This window comes from Gadus morhua, chromosome 7 (assembly GCF_902167405.1).
Source record: "Gadus morhua chromosome 7, gadMor3.0, whole genome shotgun sequence".
In the NCBI taxonomy this organism is placed as follows: Eukaryota; Metazoa; Chordata; class Actinopteri; order Gadiformes; family Gadidae; genus Gadus; species Gadus morhua.
The window spans coordinates 19693587-19715327 of NC_044054.1; the positions used below are offsets into that span (position 1 = coordinate 19693587).

The 21741-nt window shown below is 48.1% G+C and overlaps 1 protein-coding gene across 4 annotated transcripts in view; it reads right to left on the reverse strand.

The window, feature by feature from the left end:
* dscama (Down syndrome cell adhesion molecule a) overlaps positions 1–21741 on the reverse strand; it is a 90589-nt gene that overhangs the window by 52078 nt on the left and 16770 nt on the right. For all 4 annotated transcript variants that reach the window (XM_030362217.1, XM_030362218.1, XM_030362216.1 and 1 more), the window contains exon 3: positions 21545–21694. In XM_030362217.1, coding sequence (XP_030218077.1) covers positions 21545–21694 — 150 coding nt within the window. The remainder of the gene's footprint in view (positions 1–21544; positions 21695–21741) is intronic.

Below are 21741 nucleotides of genomic sequence, written 5' to 3' on the forward strand. Positions count from 1 at the left end.
GGGGGGGGGGGGGTTGAAGGTAGGATCGAGGACAGTGAGTGGGGGAGGGGACGGTAGCAGGTGGAGGATGCTGGTGTAGTGGTCGAGGCAATGGTGGCCATGTGCTGGGAAAGAGGATACACTGGGAGATCAAACAAAATGTGAATGGCTATCATGTCAGGAACAAGCAGTTGCCTTGTTGTTTGATTCACTTGTCGTTTCACTCAGTGCTGTCCCTTATTGAGTCCGTCATTTCTTTGTCCGCCCATTTGAGTGTCTGCAGTTCTGTGCCTTTTTTTTCTTTAGGCTGTGAGTCCATCTTTTTTTTCTCTTGCTACCCTGTCCTCTCTTACTCTCTTACACACTGCAAGGAGAAGCCAAAGAGGGACACAATTTTCTCTTCAGGGGAGTGTGGCTGCGGAGAGCAGTCGAGAGAGAAGGAGGGAGAGAGAGCGATAGAGAGAGAGAGAGAGAGAGAGAGAGAGAGAGAGAGAGAGAGAGAGAGAGAGAGAGGTGAGCTTGTTACTGTGGCAACCAGGAGAGTGACTCCAAGGAAATGACATATGAAATGAGAGAGAGAGACAGAGAGGAAGCCAGAGACAGAGAGGAATAGAGAGAGGGTTATGCAAAGGGAGTGCGAGTGAAGAGCAAGGAGTAGTGAAGGGATGGCGTGGCGAAGGGAGGGAGGGCGGGAGGGAGGGTGGGCGGGAGGGGGGGAGGGAGAGAGGGTTATGGAGGGAGGGGGGCATGGAGGTAGAGAGGGAGATCAGAGCGAGGTGTCAGTGGGTTATTGCGCACAGAGAGATGCACCCTTCTCTCTCTCTCTCTCTCTCTCTCTCTCTCTCTCTCTCTCTCTCTCTCTCTCTCTCTCTCTCTCTCTCCCCCCTCTCTCTCTCTCTCTCTCTCTCCCCTCCCCTCTCTCTCTCTCTCTCTCTCTCTCTCTCTCTCTCTCTCTCTCTCTCTCTCTCTCTCTCTCTCTCTCTCTCTCTCTCTCTCTCTCTCTCTCTCTCTCTCTCTCTCTCTCTCTCTCTCTCTTTCTCTCTCACAGCCCGGCAGAAGAAAGGGAGGCCAAAACAAAAGGAGCTGTCTTTAAAATGGTTGGTGTGCTGGAGTCGGACTGTCAGAGGCTCCTGCTAACAACCTCACTTAGCTCACTCTCCCTCCCTCTGCTCTTCGTCTTCCACTCTCTCTCTCTCTCTCTCTCTCTCTCTCTCTCTCTCTCTCTCTCTCTCTCTCTCTCTCTCTCTCTCTCTCTCTCTCTCTCTCTCTCTCTCTCTCTCTCTCTCTCTCTCTCTCTCTCTCTCTCTCTCTCTCTCTCTCTCTCTCTCTCTCTCTCTCTCTCTCTCTCTCTCTCTCTCTCTCTCTCTCTATCTTTCTCGTTCTCTCTCACTACATATATATATATATATGTTTTTATATTCTCTCTCTTCTCTTTTCCACACAGACTTGCTTAAGACTGCACTGCAGATTACCTTGAGTAAATATCGGAATTGACGCGTGTGAGATTGGAAATAAATCGCAACTAGATCCTCGTTGTTATTTTAAGTATCGGAAAACGGCTGATTATTTTGATACATTTTCAGGACGTTCTCGGGAGGGGGGAGGTGTGTGTGTGGGGGGGGGGGGGTCAGTGGATCATAGCGAATGCCCTCTGACCCCGTGACAGCTGCCCACAGAGAAGCAGACTGCCAAAGACACACAGCGCCACAGGGTGGATGTAATGAATATGCTGCCCCCTGTGGTCAGGATGACCTTATAAACAACAACAAACTGTCACCGTGGCCAGGCCTGCTGGGAGCTGCCCTCTGTGCAAGGGCAAATGGCCTGGAAACTCCAGCCGGCCCCGGCCAACCTCATATGCCAGACCCCGTTTGGATCTCCGTACACGGAGTGCTACACGCAATGGTGGGCCCCAACCCTCCCCCTAACCCTCCCTGCAGTCCCTCGTACAACAGGCGTACCAACCGTTTACCGCTCACAAAGAGCGGCATCACGAGAAACACAGCCCTTGAGACAAACACAATTGACAGGGGAGATTGCAAGCAGAAGGTGCATGCATTATGTCGACAAGTGTGCTTTAAAAAAAAATGAAAAAGATACCTCGGAAGGGAAGCCAGTGAAAAAATAAACACCAGTGAAGAGAGAGAGAGCGAGGAAAAGCCCGGGATGACAAAAGGCGTTTATCTCACATGGTTAATCAAACTTCTTGTGTTGTCAGTGCCAGGTGGGATACAGTGAACGCGCTCCAGCTGTGAAACTCCGTCGTCGGTATTCTAGCAGACAGCACTTTGTGTATAGCTCCTGTGTGATCTGGGTTTCTGCTCAAACAGCCACCAGCACCACTGAAGCTGTGACTTTGTGTGTGGAGGGAGGGTGCGGCGGGTGTAGAAGACTTTCATGTCAGCATGAAGGAGATGGTGTGTGTGTGTGTGTGTGTGTGTGTGTGTGTGTGTGTGTGTGTGTGTGTGTGTGTGTGTGTGTGTGTGTGTGTGTGTGTGTGTGTGTGTGTGTGTGTGTGTGTGTGTGTGTGTGTGTGTGTGTGTGTGTGTGTGCGTGCGTGTGTGTGTGTGTGTGTGTGTGTGCGTGTGCTGGGGGCGGGCATATGGTACCTTGAGTTTTGGGCGATGAAAAGTGACAGGTTAACTGAACAGTTGGCACGGGGTCACCAGGGAGGGGGTATCCGGGAGGGGCGGTTGAGGGTGAAGGAGGTTTGTGTGTGTTTGTGCGTGTGTACGTGTTAGAGTGTGTATGTGTGTGAGTGTGTGTGTGTGTGTGTGTGTGTGTGTGGAAGTCCCCGCATGTACGCATGTGTATGTGTGTGAGCGTGTGCATGCGTCTGTGTGCGTGCGTGCGAGTGAGCGTATGTGTGTGTGTGTGTGTGTGTTGGGGCAGTGGCAGGTTCAGTGTGCTAAACGCTCCCATCTGTTCCTCTCCCTGCAGCGAGTCACTCACTGCCGTCTTATGCAGATAAGCTCCCGCTCTGCATCGGTAATGATGCGGGCGAAGGATACTCAGATATATATAAATATATGAAAAACACAAAACGCGCAACGTGAATAAACATAAGCGCTGGAGTTTGCGATGGGGAGAGGGGGTCGCGGGCGGTCAAACTGTGGTGCCCAGGGGGCATGTGCCCTGTCTGCTGTAGGATAATGCCTCACCTTGCTGGGGCAACGCCCCCGTATTAGTGTGAGGGGTTGGCAGGTGGGTACCGCCCATTTGGGCCCTGGCCCCCCGTCCCAGGAGAGAGATGTGTTTAATGACAATGGGGAGGGGAGGGGCTTTATATGTACGGTGCTTGGCATTAGAGGGGCACGTTGGGAAGCTGAGGAATCCACGTGTTGAATGGGAATTCCCTCCGCTGTCATTCAGAACAAGCTGGATTCATATGAATCTATTTATGTGTTTGTTTTGATATTTCATATTGGCCTTCTTCAGACAATTGTTTACACTAAAGTGGTGAAGGAAAGGTTAAGAAATTAATTAGCCTTGGATAGGACTCGTTAAGCCTACATCAGATACAGTGGTGTTCGTGTTTTCGGAAGAGCAGGAGGAAGGAAAACGATATCTCAGAAAAGTTAAAAGAGAGGATAAAGCGGGGGAAGGAGATAAAAAAGACGCCACAGACGAAAGAGAAGAAGGATGGGGGACGGCAAATCAAATCCTGGGCTGATTTGAATCTGGTAGACGGTCACATAGATAGAGGGATTACTGGGTCAAATCCGTGGCAAAAATAGAGGCCCTGCCTTATTTACTAGCCTTACAGCCAGCTGCAAACCATCTGCACTTAATTATAAGACATAAACTTTATGAAGATCAACCGGGGATTAGGGAAGGGCAAAGCCTCTTAGCCCCGTTACATCGGTGTCCCTGCTTCGAGGGAAGGCGTGCGCGTGCCACATGCACCACGGTGTGAGCGAGGAGCACTCTATACTGGGAGACTTGGGGCCTAATGAAGGCTCTCGCGCAACCTCCCGTTGGAACTGGCTGGAGAACCTTGAAGGGGGTCATGGGTCCCGGGGGGGGGGGGGGGGGGGGGGGGGCGGGGGGGCATTGGGGGAAGGGTCCGTGGGGAGGGGCGGGGGTCAGTCTCAAGGAAGGGGATTAAGGCTGGGAGAGAAGTCGTCGCACGCAAACATGCAGACGCACACACACGCGACAGACACGCCTCCCACACACACACACATGCTTCAAGGCGGAGAGCGCTCATGAATAACACACACACACACAGACACACACACACAGTGGAGCCGGCACAGTTGTGGGCACATGCATGTGCAAGTAGGGTTAGGGTTAGGGTAAGCACAAACCCCCAAAAACATCACACGAGCGAGTGACCGGCATCAAAGTGCCTAATTAGCTTGAGCTCGAACCCTTCAAGGGTGAGGCCACTTAGATCCCAATTAGACATGAACAACGCCTGGAACCTACACTTAGTCATGGAAATCAGCATGGAGAGGACGGCCATCATTCAAAGACGGCGGCCCCAAGATATTAGCCCAATATGGAACCGCTCTTGGTGTGTGTGTGTGGTTGTGTGTGTGTAATGAACGTTGCACTGGACCTTGTTGTTCTTGGCACTGGTCGCGGAGACAGCAGATAAGAGGTCTTGTCCAAGCCACTGAATGGCCTGTAGCCAAAGTAATCCTATTTAACAAGATTTGGGCTCGAACGATGGAGGAAGGAGGGGGGCGGGGTGGAGGGGGGAGGGGAGGTCCGTGGAGGTCAGGCTGGTCTGGGGTTTGTCGTTGTGGTCCCTAAAAGCTCAACTTTTTTTTAATTTTCTTTAACACTAAGCATTCGACACACCTAAGTATTTTCCTGCAGTTCTGTCGGCCATGCACAACTCAGCAGGAAACAGTGTGGCGGCTCTACACTGCTGTTCACAGGCTCCTCGATAAAGAAGGGGAGGGAGGGATGGGAGGGAAAGGGAGGAAGAACCTCTAAGGACTGGTCACCCAGGAACAAATACTGGCGTCCCCAATAAGCTGCTGGCCGCTTTAACTCGTTTAGTTTCCTCCACTGTGCTAATTCCTCCCATCTCCATATGCTAAGCGGGCAAAGAAGGAGGAGGAATACAAGTGTGCGCGCGTGTGTGTATGTGTGTGTCTGTGTGTGTGTGTGTGTGTGTGTGTATGTGTGTGTGTGTGTGTGTGTGTGTGTGTGTGTGTGTGTGTGTGTGTGTGTGTGTCTGTGTGTGTGTGTGTGTGTGTGTGTGTGTGAGTGTGTGTGTGTGTAAGGGGGCAGAGATTAGGACATCCTGTCTCGTCACAGACCTTGTATAATCACGTTGGAAGGGTTATTGTGCGTCCGTTGTCCCGTACGGGTCTCTAATCCTATGTGTGTGTGTGTGTGTGTGTGTGTGTGTGTGTGTGTGTGTGTGTCTTTGTATGTGTGTGTGTGCATCTGTGCATACGTGCTTTTGTGTGTGCGTCCCTGCACTTGGCGGACACCCCACTGTGACCACGCCAAACATCCTTTGCACCCTGGGGTGAAATAGGTTACGGCTGCCACAGCCGCTGGGCCAGGCGGCTGTCGATGTGTTGTTTATTTCTAGCAGGTTCTTACCGCTGAAGATACAGCTTTAGCTCGATCAAGCATGCCGCTACGACCTCGAAAGTCAAGCAAGACGGCACCCCATTAATGCTAAATGTTTTACTAGGCGACAGCAGCTCAAAGCACAAAGGCCTTTCAGGTTTGGGATTACATCGTTCTCCACTGCATTCAAAGACAGAAGGGCAGCGATTTTGTTTCATCGGTTTCCCTTAGGAATTTCAACATTTCAAGGTAATGTCATGATTTTCCAACAAGGCAGTAACAGTTACTACACAAACCGACAACTTCCTGTAAAATGTTCACCTGTTCACTAACCAAATTCTTTCTAAATTAATATTCAGCCATACTCCCCCAGACATAAACCCACGCATACAGCGACAGTTGCGTCAATGAAGGGCTGGGTGTCCTGGACACCTGGACAGCCCTTGATGAAGCAGGAGTCAGGGATCAGACTCGGCGGTCCCTGGAGCTCCTAGGGAGACACCGTCTTGCGCCTGTGCTCTGCCCTCGGTGTCGTCGCGCACACTGACGCCTCCTCATGCATATGCATGCACGTCCATTATCACTTTGAGGCACTTGCCTGTTCTGCAGTTCCTCCAACAACTACTCTTCAGCAAGGTTGTGTCGCAACTTGCAATGAACCCCCCCCCCCCCCCCCCCCCCCCCCCCCCCCCCCTTCCCCTTCCGTCACACCCACACATACACACGCACAATCCGACCCTCTCCTCCTCGTTAGTGGGCATAATCCCCGGAGGATGGGGGGGGTGTGTGAGTGGGGGGGGGGGAATCGGAACAGACAGCCATGCCACCCATCTAGCCAGCGGCGGGGGGCCACAGAGCCAAACAGGTTCCAGAAGAGGCTACACATCGGTGGGGGGAGGCCCCTCACTTTGACAGGTCCCCTTGCCTCCTTCTAGAAGGTGTGTTTGCTTAGGGCCTATATTGGCTGACCATCTGATGAAGGGCCCGACTCCATTGGCCCTGCTCTCACAGACGCAATGGGGACCGAAAGACAAAAAAGTAGAAAGAAATCCACCTTAAATGCAACCCTAAATTACAATTGGTTTAATAAATGTATATTTACAAATGAATTTCTAAATTTGATTTGACCAAATAAGAATAAGAGCTTCAAAGACTATTATGAATAATCTCATAATCTATATTATCTATTTGAGGATTTTCTGATGTTGGTTCTTATCTTATTCAACTTTATCTTTGCACAACGATTGTGCAATATTAAATTAAACGTTGGAATACATAATGCATTCACAATGTCATTGTGAATTGTGATCACCATAATAATAATTCACTATATTCATTATTTTATGTGTATCTAAAAGAAAGTCCCCCAATAGCTACAGAAACTAGACTAAGGACACTATACGGAATAATTTAAAACCAGACATCTATCTAATGTATGGGTGTGTGTGTGTGTCACAATTCTCTGCAATGTACAATGCATTCATTTGACCAAAGAATGTCTTTGAAACGCTTCAAATGTAGAACAAAAACCACAACTGTGAGCCAATAAACAGGGGTGTGTTGTGTTTGTCTGCAGTGATCTGCTCATCAGTGCAACGCGCGGCCAGAGAGACAGCACTGTTCTAACAACACAGGCTGGCTGACACAAAATGGCTGCCTTGGGATTGAGGGGAGAGGCAGTGAGCCAGAGCAGCAGCCACAGCAGCAGCAGCAGCAGCAGCAGCAGCAGCGTAGACAGAGCAAACCTTTTATATCCTACTGCCCCCCCCCGCCCCTGTCCTCCCCCTCAGCCCCCTACTCCACCCACCCCTCGCCCCATAACTCCGCTTTTGCACCCCTCTCTTTTTACTCCCCCCCCACCCCACCATGATTGAGGGAAGATTAACAAATCGCTCGTATAATGCTACTTGATTGCTTTTCTTCCTTGTCTTTTTTTTTTGTGTGTGTGTGTGTGTGTGTGTGTGTGTGTGTGTGTGTGTGTGTGTGTGTGTGTGTGTGTGTGTGTGTGTGTGTGTGTGTGTGTGTGTGTGTCTACTGTACTGCGGCCAAGGCAAGACACCTCGCATTGGGTCCCTCCTCAACCCCTGCCCCCCGTGCTTTGTGGGCCTAGTAATCCAGGTTTGGGAAGGGAGGGGGGGGGGCTTGGTTTAGGGGGGATGGATCTGAAAGGGTCAAGGCACCAGAAGACACAATGTAATCAGGGCGCAACATCCAGCAACACCCCCAGAATCAGACCATCAGACGGGCCCAGATAATTCCCACCAGAGGTTTTATCCGCACGTTAATCACAAAACATATGCCGGGGGACACATGGTGCACCTCGAAGCGCCGGGAGACACATGCGCGGGCCATTTGGTCCCAGCGGGGAGAGCCGACCGCTGGCTGTTTGAAATCAATAGAGTCAATAAAGTACATCTCAAAATGGGAAGCACATAAGAAAGAGAGGACAGGTGGGAGGGAGTGGAAACCCACCAGAAACATACAATAAATGTTTCTGTGGATCTTTTCTTGTAATTGTATATGGCCATATTGGAAGGGATGCTTTCATGTTTTAATGCGGTATTGCACACGTCGTGTTTGCTAATTGAACGCCGAAGATCACCGAAACAAGACAAATCATGAGGAAATGGCTGCACAAGGTCACATGACATGGCCTCCATTTCAGAGTGTATAGTCCTCTGCAGGTACAATGGTGGCATCCTCAAAACACCTGAGACACACCGAAAGAAAGCCATGACACAGACACACATATTATGCAGGTGCACAAACACATTCACACACACACACACACACACACACACACACACACACACACACACACACACACACACACACACACACACACACACACACACACACACACACACACACACACACACACACACACACACACACACACACACCCATGGGCGTAAAAGCAAACATAACCTACATCACACTAATGGAGCTAGCATGGAAGTGAAAGGCAAAACAAACAGCCAGGGAAGAAACTGGCTACCATACAGTGAGCCTAATAACTGCTGAGAGACAGAGGCTTATCTCCCCACCACAGTTAATATGAGCTTCTCAATTAGATGAAAGGCTCTTTCTCTTTCCCTCTCTTTCTCTATCTCTCTCTCTTTCCCTCTCTCTCTTTCTCTAATTTTTTGTGAAATTTCTCCAGGCAATTTATTTAGGATGGAGAAAAAAAAAAGAAGGAAAAAAAAGAAGAGGGAAAGCGAAGCGAAAGCCGAGCAACACGCTATTAGCTGAGCGCTCGACGAGTCACTGGGCGCTGCAGCCAATGGGGTGGGCCTGACGGCGTAGACTGAGACCCTCAGCAACAACACGTCTTTTTACTGCGTGCTACAGCAGGGAAATCTATTAGAGGTTAGCCACTGCGTTTGTACTTCCATTACAACCACCTTAAGCAAACGCAACTACATTGCCACATACCACATTTTTTTAAACACCCATTTATTTATGTCACTTTAGCAATTTGAGCTATTGAATAACCAGATATATACTATTCAGAGAATGCTATTTCTTTGTTTTTTATATTATAAAATATTATTTTTAAGTTAGTAATAGTGTAATAATAATTATGTGATTAAATACTGCAAAAAAAGGGCAGAATTTTCTTTTTGAAGGTAAGGTTCCAGGGCAGAAGCTGCTCTAAGTGTACATGTTCCCTGTGTGTTTGAAGGCACTCAGAGAGATATTTTTAGATTCGTTCAGTATTGTCCTGTATGGATTAGCTGGGATTATGCAAACGACCCGTCGTGCTTTCATTTATCAGTATAACTTCTTTGTCCTCAGAAATATTTTTCAACTCCCTTTGTGCCGTATCCCTTTCTATAGTTCCCAAGTGGAACTAAAGGATTAGGCAAGCATATCCAAAGAGATACCTTAGCAACTGCAAAATACAGTAAGCATCTGCACACATCTGAGGAAGGACCCCCTTCTTTAAATTATTATGCAGAAAGAATGAAATAACTTTTGGTGTTCACGGTGGTAATATTACATGAGACGTATTCTTAATTGACAATAATCAAATTTATATACTGCCAATGCTTATTTTAGGATTCTAATAATTTATAGTAATGAAATAATCATCTTTATTATTTGAACATTAACCGGTAGTCATGTCTTTCCTAATTAAAAAAAGGAAGGCCATTTTTTTTGCTTCTACATTCAATAATTTCCCCTTCAAAAAAATGCACTTATAAACAAAGACATATAATATACATGCATTTGTATATAATTAAATAGAACATATATTATTACAATAAAATTAATATGCATTCTTTTTGATCATTGAACAAGCTTTTAACATTAATTGCATCTTATCTTTGCATGCATGGATTACGATTTTTTTTAAATTAATTAATAACTTTTTATCAAGAAAAACATTTGCAATTGTTTAAAGACTAGAGTTGTTAAATAAGATTGTTTTTTAAATCGACATTAAAACCATTAATTATAATTCATGAATATAATAATTCTAATAACCAAAGTTTTTGTTGTAAATCCTCTTTTGGCTATTTTGACCTGAACCAACACCCAACATACTCTTTAAATTATTCTTTATTACATAAAATAAAATAATAAAATAATTCATTCCTTGATATAATCCTCCAGGCTTAATCGTTAAATGTGAACAGGGAGTCAGAATCCCAGAAATGTGTTTTTGCATCTTGCCGCGATAAAGCCTTCTTTGGCCAGCAAGCTGCTTCCTAAATCTTCCTTTTAACCTCACTCCTAATACAGGCTCCTCCTCATCTGCTCTCCACCACTTTCTATTACAGTCAAGGTTACCTATCACAGAGTGCCAGGGAAGGCAGTGTACAAACACACACACACACACACACACACACACACACACACACACACACACACACACACACACACACACACACACACACACACACACACACACACACACACACACACACACACACACACACGCACACACACACGCACACACAAACACACGCCGCTGGTGCACCTAGGAAGGTTGAGGTGGAGGGTTTGTATAAAGAGAGCAAAGAGTGGGTAAGGAGGGGATGTTGGCAGAACCTTCCTGAATATTAACCCCTTCGCATTATCCAGGGATGCCAGGTACTTCCTTCAACACGAGGCCTCCAGGTGCTATCGCCGGTGGCCGTGGTAACATTGTTGAGGCCCTACCCTGACATCAGTCGGTTATCCCCCTGTGTTGATGAGCCGCAGAGGCCCTGGGGAGGGCTCTTGTTCATTATCTTGACTCCTCTGAGCTTCTGCTACAGCTGAGCCCAGCGTATCCATGCTTTTTGTTACGTCACTGACATAAGTAGAGGTCTGGGGTGATGTCTTGTTTGACTAAAAATGCTTTGACTGCGACCATTAAACAACAATCCTATGTGCTCTTTTAGTAATCCGCTATTTTAATAATCAGTTGTGATGCTGCTCATATGTCCACACAGATGTTTTTTTGCGACTTTGATGCCTGTAGCCAAGAGAAGTCTTTGCACCTGAAAATAGGCACACAATCACACCAGGGATTATAGATAGAACATGCTGTCATCCCATGTCAAAACCCTTGCAAACTGCTGTGCACATGCAAGTGCACACATGTTAGAAGGGTGGCTGGGTGTTGGTGTGTTGGTGTGTTGGGGGGGGGGGGGCGTTAGTTGGCCGTCATATGACATTTATTTCCTTCCTCTGCACCTTCCTGCAAAAGCGGGGTGCGCTTGTTTCTCATGAGGCTGCATTTAAACCCCGATCAGGTCTCTGTTCCCTTCGTTCCCTGACAGAAAACTCTGTGCAGGCAGAAAAAGAGGCGGAGAAAAGGAGGGAGGGAAGGAGGGAGACAGAGGGACGAAGGGAAGGCGGCAGAGAGGGAGAGCTAGGGAGGTTGGGATGCAGAGAGGGAGAAGGGGAGAGCAAAAGAGAGGGGGGGAAGAGTGAGATTTAGGTAGAGAGAGGCAAGGGGGAGCGGAGGGGGAGAGAGGTAGAGATCGGCAGAAGTAGAGAGAGAGGGAGGGCGGGGGAGAGACGGAGGTAGACGGAAGGAGAGAGGGAGTAGAGACGGAGGAGGGAGAAAGAGAAACAGGGGGCGGGAGAGAGAGAGAGAGAGAGAGAGAGAGAGAGAGAGAGAGAGAGAGAGAGAGAGAGAGAGAGAGAGAGAGAGAGAGAGAGAGAGAGAGAGAGAGAGAGAGAGAGAGAGAGAGAGAGAGAGAGAGAGAGAAAGAGAGAGAGAGAGAGAGAGAGAGAGAGAGAGAGAGAGAGAGAGAGGAGTGAAAAAAGTGAAAGAGGAGGGGGAGAAAGAGAGGGGGAGATAGAAAGAGGGGGGAGAGTGACAAAGAGAGGGAGAGAGTCAGAGAAAGAGGGGGGGAGAGAGAGGAGGAACTGGGGGGGGGGGGGAGAGAGAGAGAGGCAGAATGAGTGGCATGCAGGGACAGCCCCTCTGTCTCTCAGAGAACACACTGCAGCAGCTGCATGCACGCGATAAGAGCAGCCATTCACAGACGGCCCCCCTCTCTGCTTCCTCCCACGCACACACACACACACACACACACACACACACACACACACACACACACACACACACACACACACACACACACACACACACACACACACACACACACACACACACACACACACACACACACACACACACATACGCTCGCTTCCATGCAAACACAGATCTGTATGCACACACACTACACACACCCGTAGACACGCACACACATCAATCCTCCACTGGTTCCTACAGAGATGTGGCGATTTTTTTCGAGGAGCCATTGTCGCTAGTCAATGGCCTTCCTCACGATTGATCTCATCATTTATTTATATATTAGAGGATTTATGGCTTTATCTATTTGTTTTTTTGGTCTTTTGTTGGTTTATTTATCGCCGCTCCAGGCCAAATAAAAACGAAACAGGATGAGGCGGAGTAGACTGAGGTGGGGGGGGGTGGGGGGGGGGGGGTTTGTCATTCTTTTTTCCTTCCTTCCTTCCTTCCTTCCTTCCTTCCTTCCTTCCTTCCTTCCTTCCTTCCTTCCTTCCTTCCTTCCTTCCTTCCTTCCTTCCTTCCTTCCTTCCCTCCCTTCTTCCCTTGCATTCCGACCTTCCTTCCTTTCCCTTATCGTTGACAGAGTCACCACACAACATTAAGTCGTGAGGCGTTCCCCCCCCCCTGCTCGCTTGGTGTGCGTGGCACGTGTGTGTGTGTGTGTGTGTGTGTGTGTGTGTGTGTGTGTGTCTGTGTGTGAATGTGTCGCTCTCCCTCCCTCCCCCCGCGCCCCCCCTGCACAACACCCCCTCAACCTCTCCATCCCTTTGTCTGTCTGGGTCTGCCTTCCACTGATCTCTCTAACGCGCAGGGAGGGGATTGTTTAAACGCCTCAACAGACCACTGATTCGTTTTGTGGCGGGGGGATATTTGCATAGCCCCCCCACCGCCGCCGCCCCCCCCCCAAATAACCCCCCATCAGCCATCACCACCACAAGAAGCAGCCTGTCCGTAGCCACAGACAATGAGTTAGCATCCACTAACACCAAACTGCAAAGTGCGCCGGCAACTCATTTCAACTGAGGGAAAAGTTGAATATTTCTCCTCTAAATAATCCCACAGCCACCTCAGGCATCCACGCCAATCACGTTGGTCCACAGAGAGCTCCCCAGGGGCCTGGATCCTAAACACTTTATAGAATCTTTAAGTGGCAGCTAATCAGTGGCTACATCTACCATTAGCTCCACGTAGCGCTTATAGCTCTTCTGGGTCTTGGCAGGGAGCCACGCGCCCTGGCTTCCATCCAGGCCCCCCGGAGAAGAGGCGGCAGAGGCGGCGGCCATGCACCACTGTCTGGCACGACAATGCCAAGGGAACACCCCCGCCCCTAGACGGCCCAGCCCGGGTGGGACCAGACCCGACCGGAATGGACCAGAAGCCATCGGAACCAACCGTCAAGAGCCAAGACCACAACGGCCAAGACCTCAACACTATGAATAAAATCAAACTGCAGAGGTACCAGGGAGGATTTGGTTTTTATTTTAATACAATTTTACACACTGCCTCTTGGTAAGCATTGTTTGCTCACAGACGCACACACACACACACACACACACACACACACACACACACACACACACACACACACACACACACACACACACACACACACACACACACACACACACACACACACACACACACACGCACACACACACGCACACGCATTCTCACAATAACACTGTCCCCAGCGCAGCGCTTCCTAATTGTTCCCACCCTGAGAGTTTGATAAGGAACAAATTGTAGTTATTGGTGAGCAAACAGCACAGTAGCAGCAATGCCATGCAATCACAGTGATGCCCCCAACAGAGAGAGAGAGAGAGAGAGAGAGAGAGAGAGAGAGAGAGAGAGAGAGAGAGAGAGAGAGAGAGAGAGAGAGAGAGAGGAGAGAGAGAGAGAGACAGAGAGAGAGAGAGAGAGAGAGAGAGAGAGAGAGAGAGAGACAGAGAGAGAGAGAGAGAGAGAGAGAGAGAGAGAGAGAGAGAGAGAGAGAGAGAGAGAGAGAGAGAGAGAGAGAGAGAGAGGAGCATCAGCCAATTTAATTAATATCCTAGCTGGTTCGGGGTAAGACTGGAACATGTGACTGTGTGCATAGCGTCTGCTGGGAGCACAGAGAGGGATCGCGATCGTAACAGTTTACAATAACTGAACCAGCTTGAGTACAGTTGCCATACCTATAAAATGGGAATTATGCAAATATGACTTCTGTCTGCCATCGAGCACAATCACGATCCAGAGTGATGGATGTCCTCATTTTATTGGACAGAATACATTATGTGCTTAAGTGTTGTAGTCATTATGAGTGCTATCCCAGTGCTATTAGATTGCACCGCAAATGAATCATGATGTAACCAGGAGAAGAATATGCTGTACAGTAAAATATCCACTTAGCGTAAAAAAAAATGTTTTAAAACTAACACCGGTTAAACAATTTTCATTAAACCATTTAGCTGTTTGATTTGTTAGCCTTTGGTGCACTGTTACTGCACGCCACGACGGTCTTGATTGGGGCTCATTTCCATGGTAATTGGGTTTGGTTCTGTGGCGGACCGAGGGAAGGGCGTTGGGTCCTGTGGCACTGCGGGTTCCCCGGCCCCCCCCCCCCCCCCCTCCTCACGGTTTATCATGCTGCACGCGCGCCGCTCCTGTTCCCACAATGCTTTGTGGCAGCCGCAGCCAGATTCATGCACACAGGTATTGATTTTCTTCCTCCCTCCCCCCTCCCCCCCCCCTCCGCCTCCTCTACGTTCACGTATGGCTGTATTTATCTTGCTAAGCCTTCCGCTACCATTGGCCACAGAGAAGGGGGCGGGGGAGGATGATGGAGGAGGAGGCTGTGGAGAAGGAGGAGGGGGCCGTGGCGGGGGGGCGGGGGGCTTTTGGGAAGCTCCCATCTCCTGAGTGGGCCGACGCGACGAGCAACACGACTACGAATATTCTGCTTGCAAGGTCTGCCGGCCTTCTGCGTTATTTCCCCTCCACCGCGGAATGACCAACCCTTGGACGCACGCGATTGGATGGGATTGTTTGGGCGTGCGTGTGCGCTATTGTGTGTGCGTGTGTGTGTCTGTGCATGTGCGCACGCCGTCCATTCCTCATTCCGTCCGTCCATCCATACATCCAAAAGCTCCTGATTCTCCGCAGGCCACCTGACCCAATTTTCTGTGTGAATAACAATACTGGAGCCAATCAAAGGCTCCCTCCATCCAGCCTGTCACACGTCAGAGTCCCCCTACCCTGCCTGTCGACAGAGCGAGGAAGAGGGGAGCAGAGAGAGAGAGAGAGAGAGAGAGAGAGAGAGAGAGAGAGAGAGAGAGAGAGAGTGAGAGGGAGAGAGAGAGAGAGAGAGAGAGAGAGAGAGAGAGAGAGAGAGAGGGAGAGGGAGAGGGAGAGAGAGAGAGAGAGAGAGAGAGAGAAGGAAAGAGAGAGAGAGAGAGAGAGAGAGAGAGAGAGAGAGAGAGAGAGAGAGAGAGAGAGAGAGAGAAAGAGGGAGAGAGAGAAGGAAAGAGAGAGAGAGAGAGAGAGAGAGAGAGAGAGAGAGAGAGAGAGAGAGAGAGAGAGAGAGTTAGAGAGGGCGAGAGAGAGAGAGAGAGAGAGAGAGAGAGAGAGAAGAGAGAGAGAGAGAGAGAGAGAGAGAGAGAGAGAGAGAGAGAGAGAGAGAGAGAGAGAGAGAGAGAGAGAGAGAGAGAGAGAGAGAGAGAGAGAGAGAGAGAGAGAGAGAGAGAGAAGGAGAGAGAGACTATACGTATGTTACGCTTATTCTCTTATTCTCTCCCTCTCTGTTTCTCTCTTGCTCTCTCTCTCTCTCTTTCTCTCTCTCTCTCTCTCTCTCTCTCTCCCTCCCTCCCTCCCTCTCTTTTCTCTCTCACACACACGGGGACCAGTAAAACCATTATCCGCCCACTGCCACCCCCCCCTCTCCCCGCTGAAGGTCTCGCTGCACCAATGGCTGCGCTTTCTCCATGCAGACTAAGGAGAACAGGAAAAAAAAAAAAGGGAAAAAAAGACCAAGGTAGAAACCCAGAGCCGGAAAGATCCGCAGCGCTGCCTTCCACATAACACACCGTCCACGGCGTGCGCACCCGGCAGCTACCTGTAGGCTACGTGGCGGACTCTGTGAGCAGAGCCTCAACGTACAACGCTCACAAAACGTTCTCCAAACACACAGATTATAACTGACAAATCAAATGTGTCAAACATGAACACAATATTTTACAATGAGGTTCATTTAGGTTATAGAAACCATTAACATATGTTTGTTTTTAACAGCGTGTGTATACCACGTTATTAAGGGTGAAATAAACAGCCAAACAACTCAGCATAGATTATTTGATACAATACAGAGAGAAAGAAATATGTATTTTGTTGACACAGCAGCCATCTTGCTATTGACTCGGCCATCCACGGTGACAAGGATGAATCACTAAACACACACAGGTCAACGGAAGCCCGCTCCAACGCGACTCCACATGTCTTGCGTTCAACGCGGCGATATTAGTCTGGAGTTGTGGGCACCTTGAAAAATACACAGTGCCACGCATTGTGTGTGTCAGCATCGCGAGGACACGCGATAGAATCTTCCCTCCATGAAAAAAATACCTCTTCATATTTACTTCACAATGGCCATTATCTCCCAAACAGCCAATCAAATCTGAGATAGCAAGGGCGGACGGTTCTACTTTATTGGCGCCGTAGTGAGACCGGTTAGAGAGCTGGCTCCATAAACACAAACTAACAATCGGCCTTTGTCAACAGCTAAATCTGAAGGGGTTGAGCTGTAAAAACGCAACGAGCAGGAAAGCACGTTTCGATATCAAAACAAGCCGATGATTAAGTGATTAGCAATACTCAGGCGCAACAATACTGACGCCGTTCTCACTCGATTGTGCATGAGGATTTGATGCTGCGCGGTCCACACTCCCGATACCGACTGCTCATTCGAGAAAGATCAATTTGCCTCACTAACGAGGACCTGTCTCGTCTCCACCTGCCGATGGAAGTGTATGAGAAGAGAGGAGAGTAGAAAAGAGGAGCGGAGATGAGAGGAGAGGAGATGAGACGAGAGGAGACGAGACGAGAGGAGAGAAGAAGAGACGAAAAGAGCAAAGAGAAGCCATGCAATGGCCGACGGCCCTTTTTGCTAAGCGTGTGCAATGAATAATAACAAGCCCCAGTGCGTTGGGTATGTATGTGTTTGTGAGTGTGTGTGTGTGTGTGTGTGTGTGTGTGTGTGTGTGTGTGTGTGTGTGTGTGTGTGTGTGTGTGTGTGTGTGTGTGTGTGTGTGTGTGTGTGTGTGTGTGTGTGTGTGTGTGTGTGTGTGTGTGTGTGTGTGTGTGTGTTTGTGTGTGTGTGTGTGTGTGTGTGTTTGTGTGTGTGCGTATGTGCACAAAGGGTGTGCATATGTTTGTGCTCATAACAATTTTGTCTTAGTTTGTGGGTCTTGTTTGTGGGTATGTATTTAGTTTGTGGATGAGTGTGTTCATGTGCATATATTAATATGCCTACATGGATGTGTGTTTTTGCGTGTTTATGCATGTGTGTGTGTGTGTGTGTGTGTGTGTGTGTGTGTGTGTGTGTGTGCGTGTGTGTGTGTGTGTGTGTGTGTATGTTTGATGGCATGTGTGTGTATGAGGCTATGAAGTATGAGGCTCAGCTTTGAGATGGTGGAGGTGGTGGTGATGCTGGAGGTCGAGCTGGTGGTGCAGGTGGTGGAGGCGGTGTTGGTGGTGGTGGAGGTGGAGGTGGTTGTGCTTGCGTTGGTATTGGTGGGGGCCATAGTGCTGGTTGCTGGAATGGTGCTGGAGGTTGTGGTGGTGGTGGTGGTGGTGGTGTAGTTGGTGGTGCCCGTGATGGTGGTGGTGGATGATGGGTGGGGAGGGGGGGGTGTTCATCCGCCTCCCGGGCCCTACCGGCGCTGAATGCAGAGCAGACACCAGCGGGCCATGGCGAGCGACTACAAGGCTCCTCCTCAGTGGCTGCAGCAGAGGCTGCAGCTGTGGGGAGATGGCCCAGCGCAGCGCTACAGTAGCAGGCTGTAGCCCCCCACACACACACAAACACACACACATACATGCACTGCACCAAACAGACCAGACAAGCCATCCCATTCAAAACAAACGTCGGTTCTCGATTACTCTGTGTGAGTGAGCCTCTTGTATATGGTTCTTCGTACACCATCATCATCATCATCATCATCATCATCATCATCATCATCATCATCAACATCGTATATCATCCTAGCTCTCATCATCATCATCATCTTCATCATCATCCTCATCATTGTCATCATGATCATGGTTATCATCCCTTTCATTATCCTCATGGTCATCATTATCCTCATCATCATCATCCTCATGGTCATCATTATCCTCATCAACATCATCCTAATGGTCATCATTATCCTCATCATCCTCATGGTCATCATTATCCTCATCAACATCATCCTCATGGTCATCATTATCCCCATAATCGTCATCCTCATGGTCATCATTATCCTCATCATCATCATCCTCATGGTCATCATTATCCCCATAATCGTCATCCTCATGGTCATCATTATCCTCATCAACATCATCCTCATGGTCATCATTATCCTCATAATCGTCATCCTCATGGTCATCATTATCCTCATCATCATCATCCTAATGGTCATCATTATCCTCATCATCATGGTCACCATTTGTTCAGGTGTAAAATACAAGCCGATAATGTTAGAGAAAGATTTTTATCTTGTGCTTTGAAATGTAGGAACCAATCGATGATTCCCACTTCTTACACACACTGTTTTATCATTCTATAGGCCAATTTACAGTAGTCTTCTACCTTTGAGAACAATTAAATATATGACTACTATTAAAATAGAGATTAATTTTGAACTGAAAAGGTTTAAATCATCACACTACACTCTTACTCCAATTATGCTACAGCCAACAACAATTCATCGCCGACAAATTTGGGTCACAATCAGTGGTGAAGTTCACAGAGTGAGCTCCAGAAACCACTGTCGTTAGCGTACGGGATTAAGTTAATCCCGTCGTCGACATATGTCGTCTATTCTAAAGTCTACGGAGAGATAATGCGGAGCTGTAACTGAACCGTCGGCTTGGTGACCACCTAGGAAAACTGGGCAGTATATGACCATACTTTGACATGACCGTGTTAATCATTATATTTTCTATCTTTCAAAGTAGTATCGCCTTTAAGTTACATTTAATTTATGCTACAGGAATATCCAAATAACATTTCCGAATGTGTAAACATAATATTCTGTAGAATATTGGAAAACTAATGTGCATCTGTCTTTCTAATTGGTCATTTTAGACTCATTATTATTCATCATAATATATATTCATTTCCATAAACAGGGAAAGCAAAAACTCTGTTTACACTTCAACAGTAAGATATCAGGTTCAAAAACATGGTGACGTTTTAATTCGTTTTCCAATGCTCAGCGTACAGAGAACACTGTTACAGTTTTACGGTGAATCCAGAGGGTATATTTTACCCTCCCTACGAACAGTGTGTCTCTTCTGCTGGAACAAGACACCAGGGATATTAAAGTGCAGCATTGTTAGCCTCCTGCTGAAACCAGTCAAAGTGGACCGGTCGTCCACAGAGACCGCGGCGAGCGCTGCCTTACAGACGCACGCAGCACTTCACTCCACACCTCTCCATGCCAGAAACACTCGGGTCAATTATTAATGCCACAGACTGGCAAAACTTTCTCTTTCCGTCTTTATTTATTTTTCAAAGTCTTGATATTATTTCCAAGGCTTTAAATATTGACTTGGGGTAAGGGGGGAGGTGTGTGTGGGTGTGTGTGTGGGTTGGTCAACAAGAGGGTAAGGTGGCTCGTTCATTAATGTATAGGGATGGGAGATGGACAAAGACAATGGCACAGACGGGTGCGCACAAAGACACACAAACAGAGACATACTTTGCTACTTTAAAATTCAAGTGCTATAGAGAGTAAGGGGAATGGACGGTGCGTCGGTGGGCACTGAGATGTAAATAACAACCATTTGCTCCAGGATTCGTGGGCCGCTATCGTCCATTATTTAGCACAGAGACGAGCCCGGGATTAGTGACTGGATGATCATTCTGACAGCGTTTGCATGGATGACAGTTACAGATGGGTCACAACGCCAGAGACACCCTCCATCAATTTGTTTTGGCATTCCAGCACTATTTCATTATTAAGAAATAGATATGCTTGGCTATAAAGTGGCATGCTGTTAGACTTATACGATTAATGCCTTATTCTATTTACTTTTTAAAACTGTAAACAAAGTGATAGCCTTCATTTTGACTGCAAAAGAACTGCAAAAGAACAGGTCTGGGATGAGCAAATCTAAAAATACATTTCATAGCATAATTCCCAGTATACACAACGCACAGGAAACACACTTGCGGCAAATCCATTTATGGACAATTAAAGGATTGCTATAGATCTCAACATGGATGCTTCCCCCTCAGCGGTTAAATGTGAAACGTCATCAAAAAAAACTCAAAGCGATTGCTGGCTAGCCCACGTTTTCGCCCTCCACCCAAAAAGGGCAAAATTACATTAGCTCTTGTCTATTGAGTTGGTTAAATGCCCCACATAAAGTGAATTTGCCCCTCAGGGTTGTGTGGGAGCAGCGTTCTATGGTAAGTGATTTGAATGACCAGAGCAGGGCAATGCTGCAGTGGTTTCTATCAGACGCACAAATGGGTCAATGCAGGGGGGCAAAGTGACATGGCTAGGAGACACACGGCTAGCTAGCAGCCCCCCCGCTCTGGTGGAAAGAACTGCAGAGAAGTAGGACCTGGCTGTCATTAGGTCAGACAGAGCGGGGTCATACAGACACACACACAGACACACCAGAAGTACACACTGTACAATCAAGTGAATGAGCAGCCACACTGATCTTACAAGCGCACACTCACACACACACGCACACAACACACACAGACGCATACATACACAGACACAGACCTAGCCCCACTTCCAAAGACATCAACCAACTTGCATAGACCAGCCAAACTGGTAGTCTTGTCGGTCCCATGTCACCAATGAGTGTGTCTGTGTGTGTTTGTGTTTGTGTGTATATGTGTGTGTGTGTGTGTGTGTGTGTGTGTGTGTGTGTGTGTGTCTGTGTGTGTGTGTCTGAGTGTTTCTGTATGTATGTGTGTGTGTGTGGTGTGTTTATGTGTGTGTTTATGTGTGTGTGTGTGTGTGTGTGTGTGTGTGTGTGTGTGTGTGTGTGTGTGTGTGTGTGTGTGTGTGTGTGTGTTTCAGTGTCTGTGTCTGTGTATGCCTTCATATGTATGTGCAGTATGTAAATGTATTTGAGTCACACAGTAAATTCATGTACATAATCAATGCATGTACGTATGTAAGGTACTTAATGTACACCCAGTGCGTATTCATACATGCATGTAGATAGGTTTGAGCGTATGCATGCAGCGCACAGTGTAGCACAGAGGAATACGAATGCTGGACTCACTCTCTGCGTTGATTGACATGGTGTCCTTCTCCCATGACACCACAGTGATGTAGGCCTCCACCGAGGTGGGGATAATGCACTTGAAGACGGCCACATTGCCTCTCATGGCCTTCTGGTCCTCCACGCGGACCGTGTAGGGCTCCCGTAGGACTGGAGCAGGAGAGGAGGGCTTTGTCAGTACATACACATTATAAACA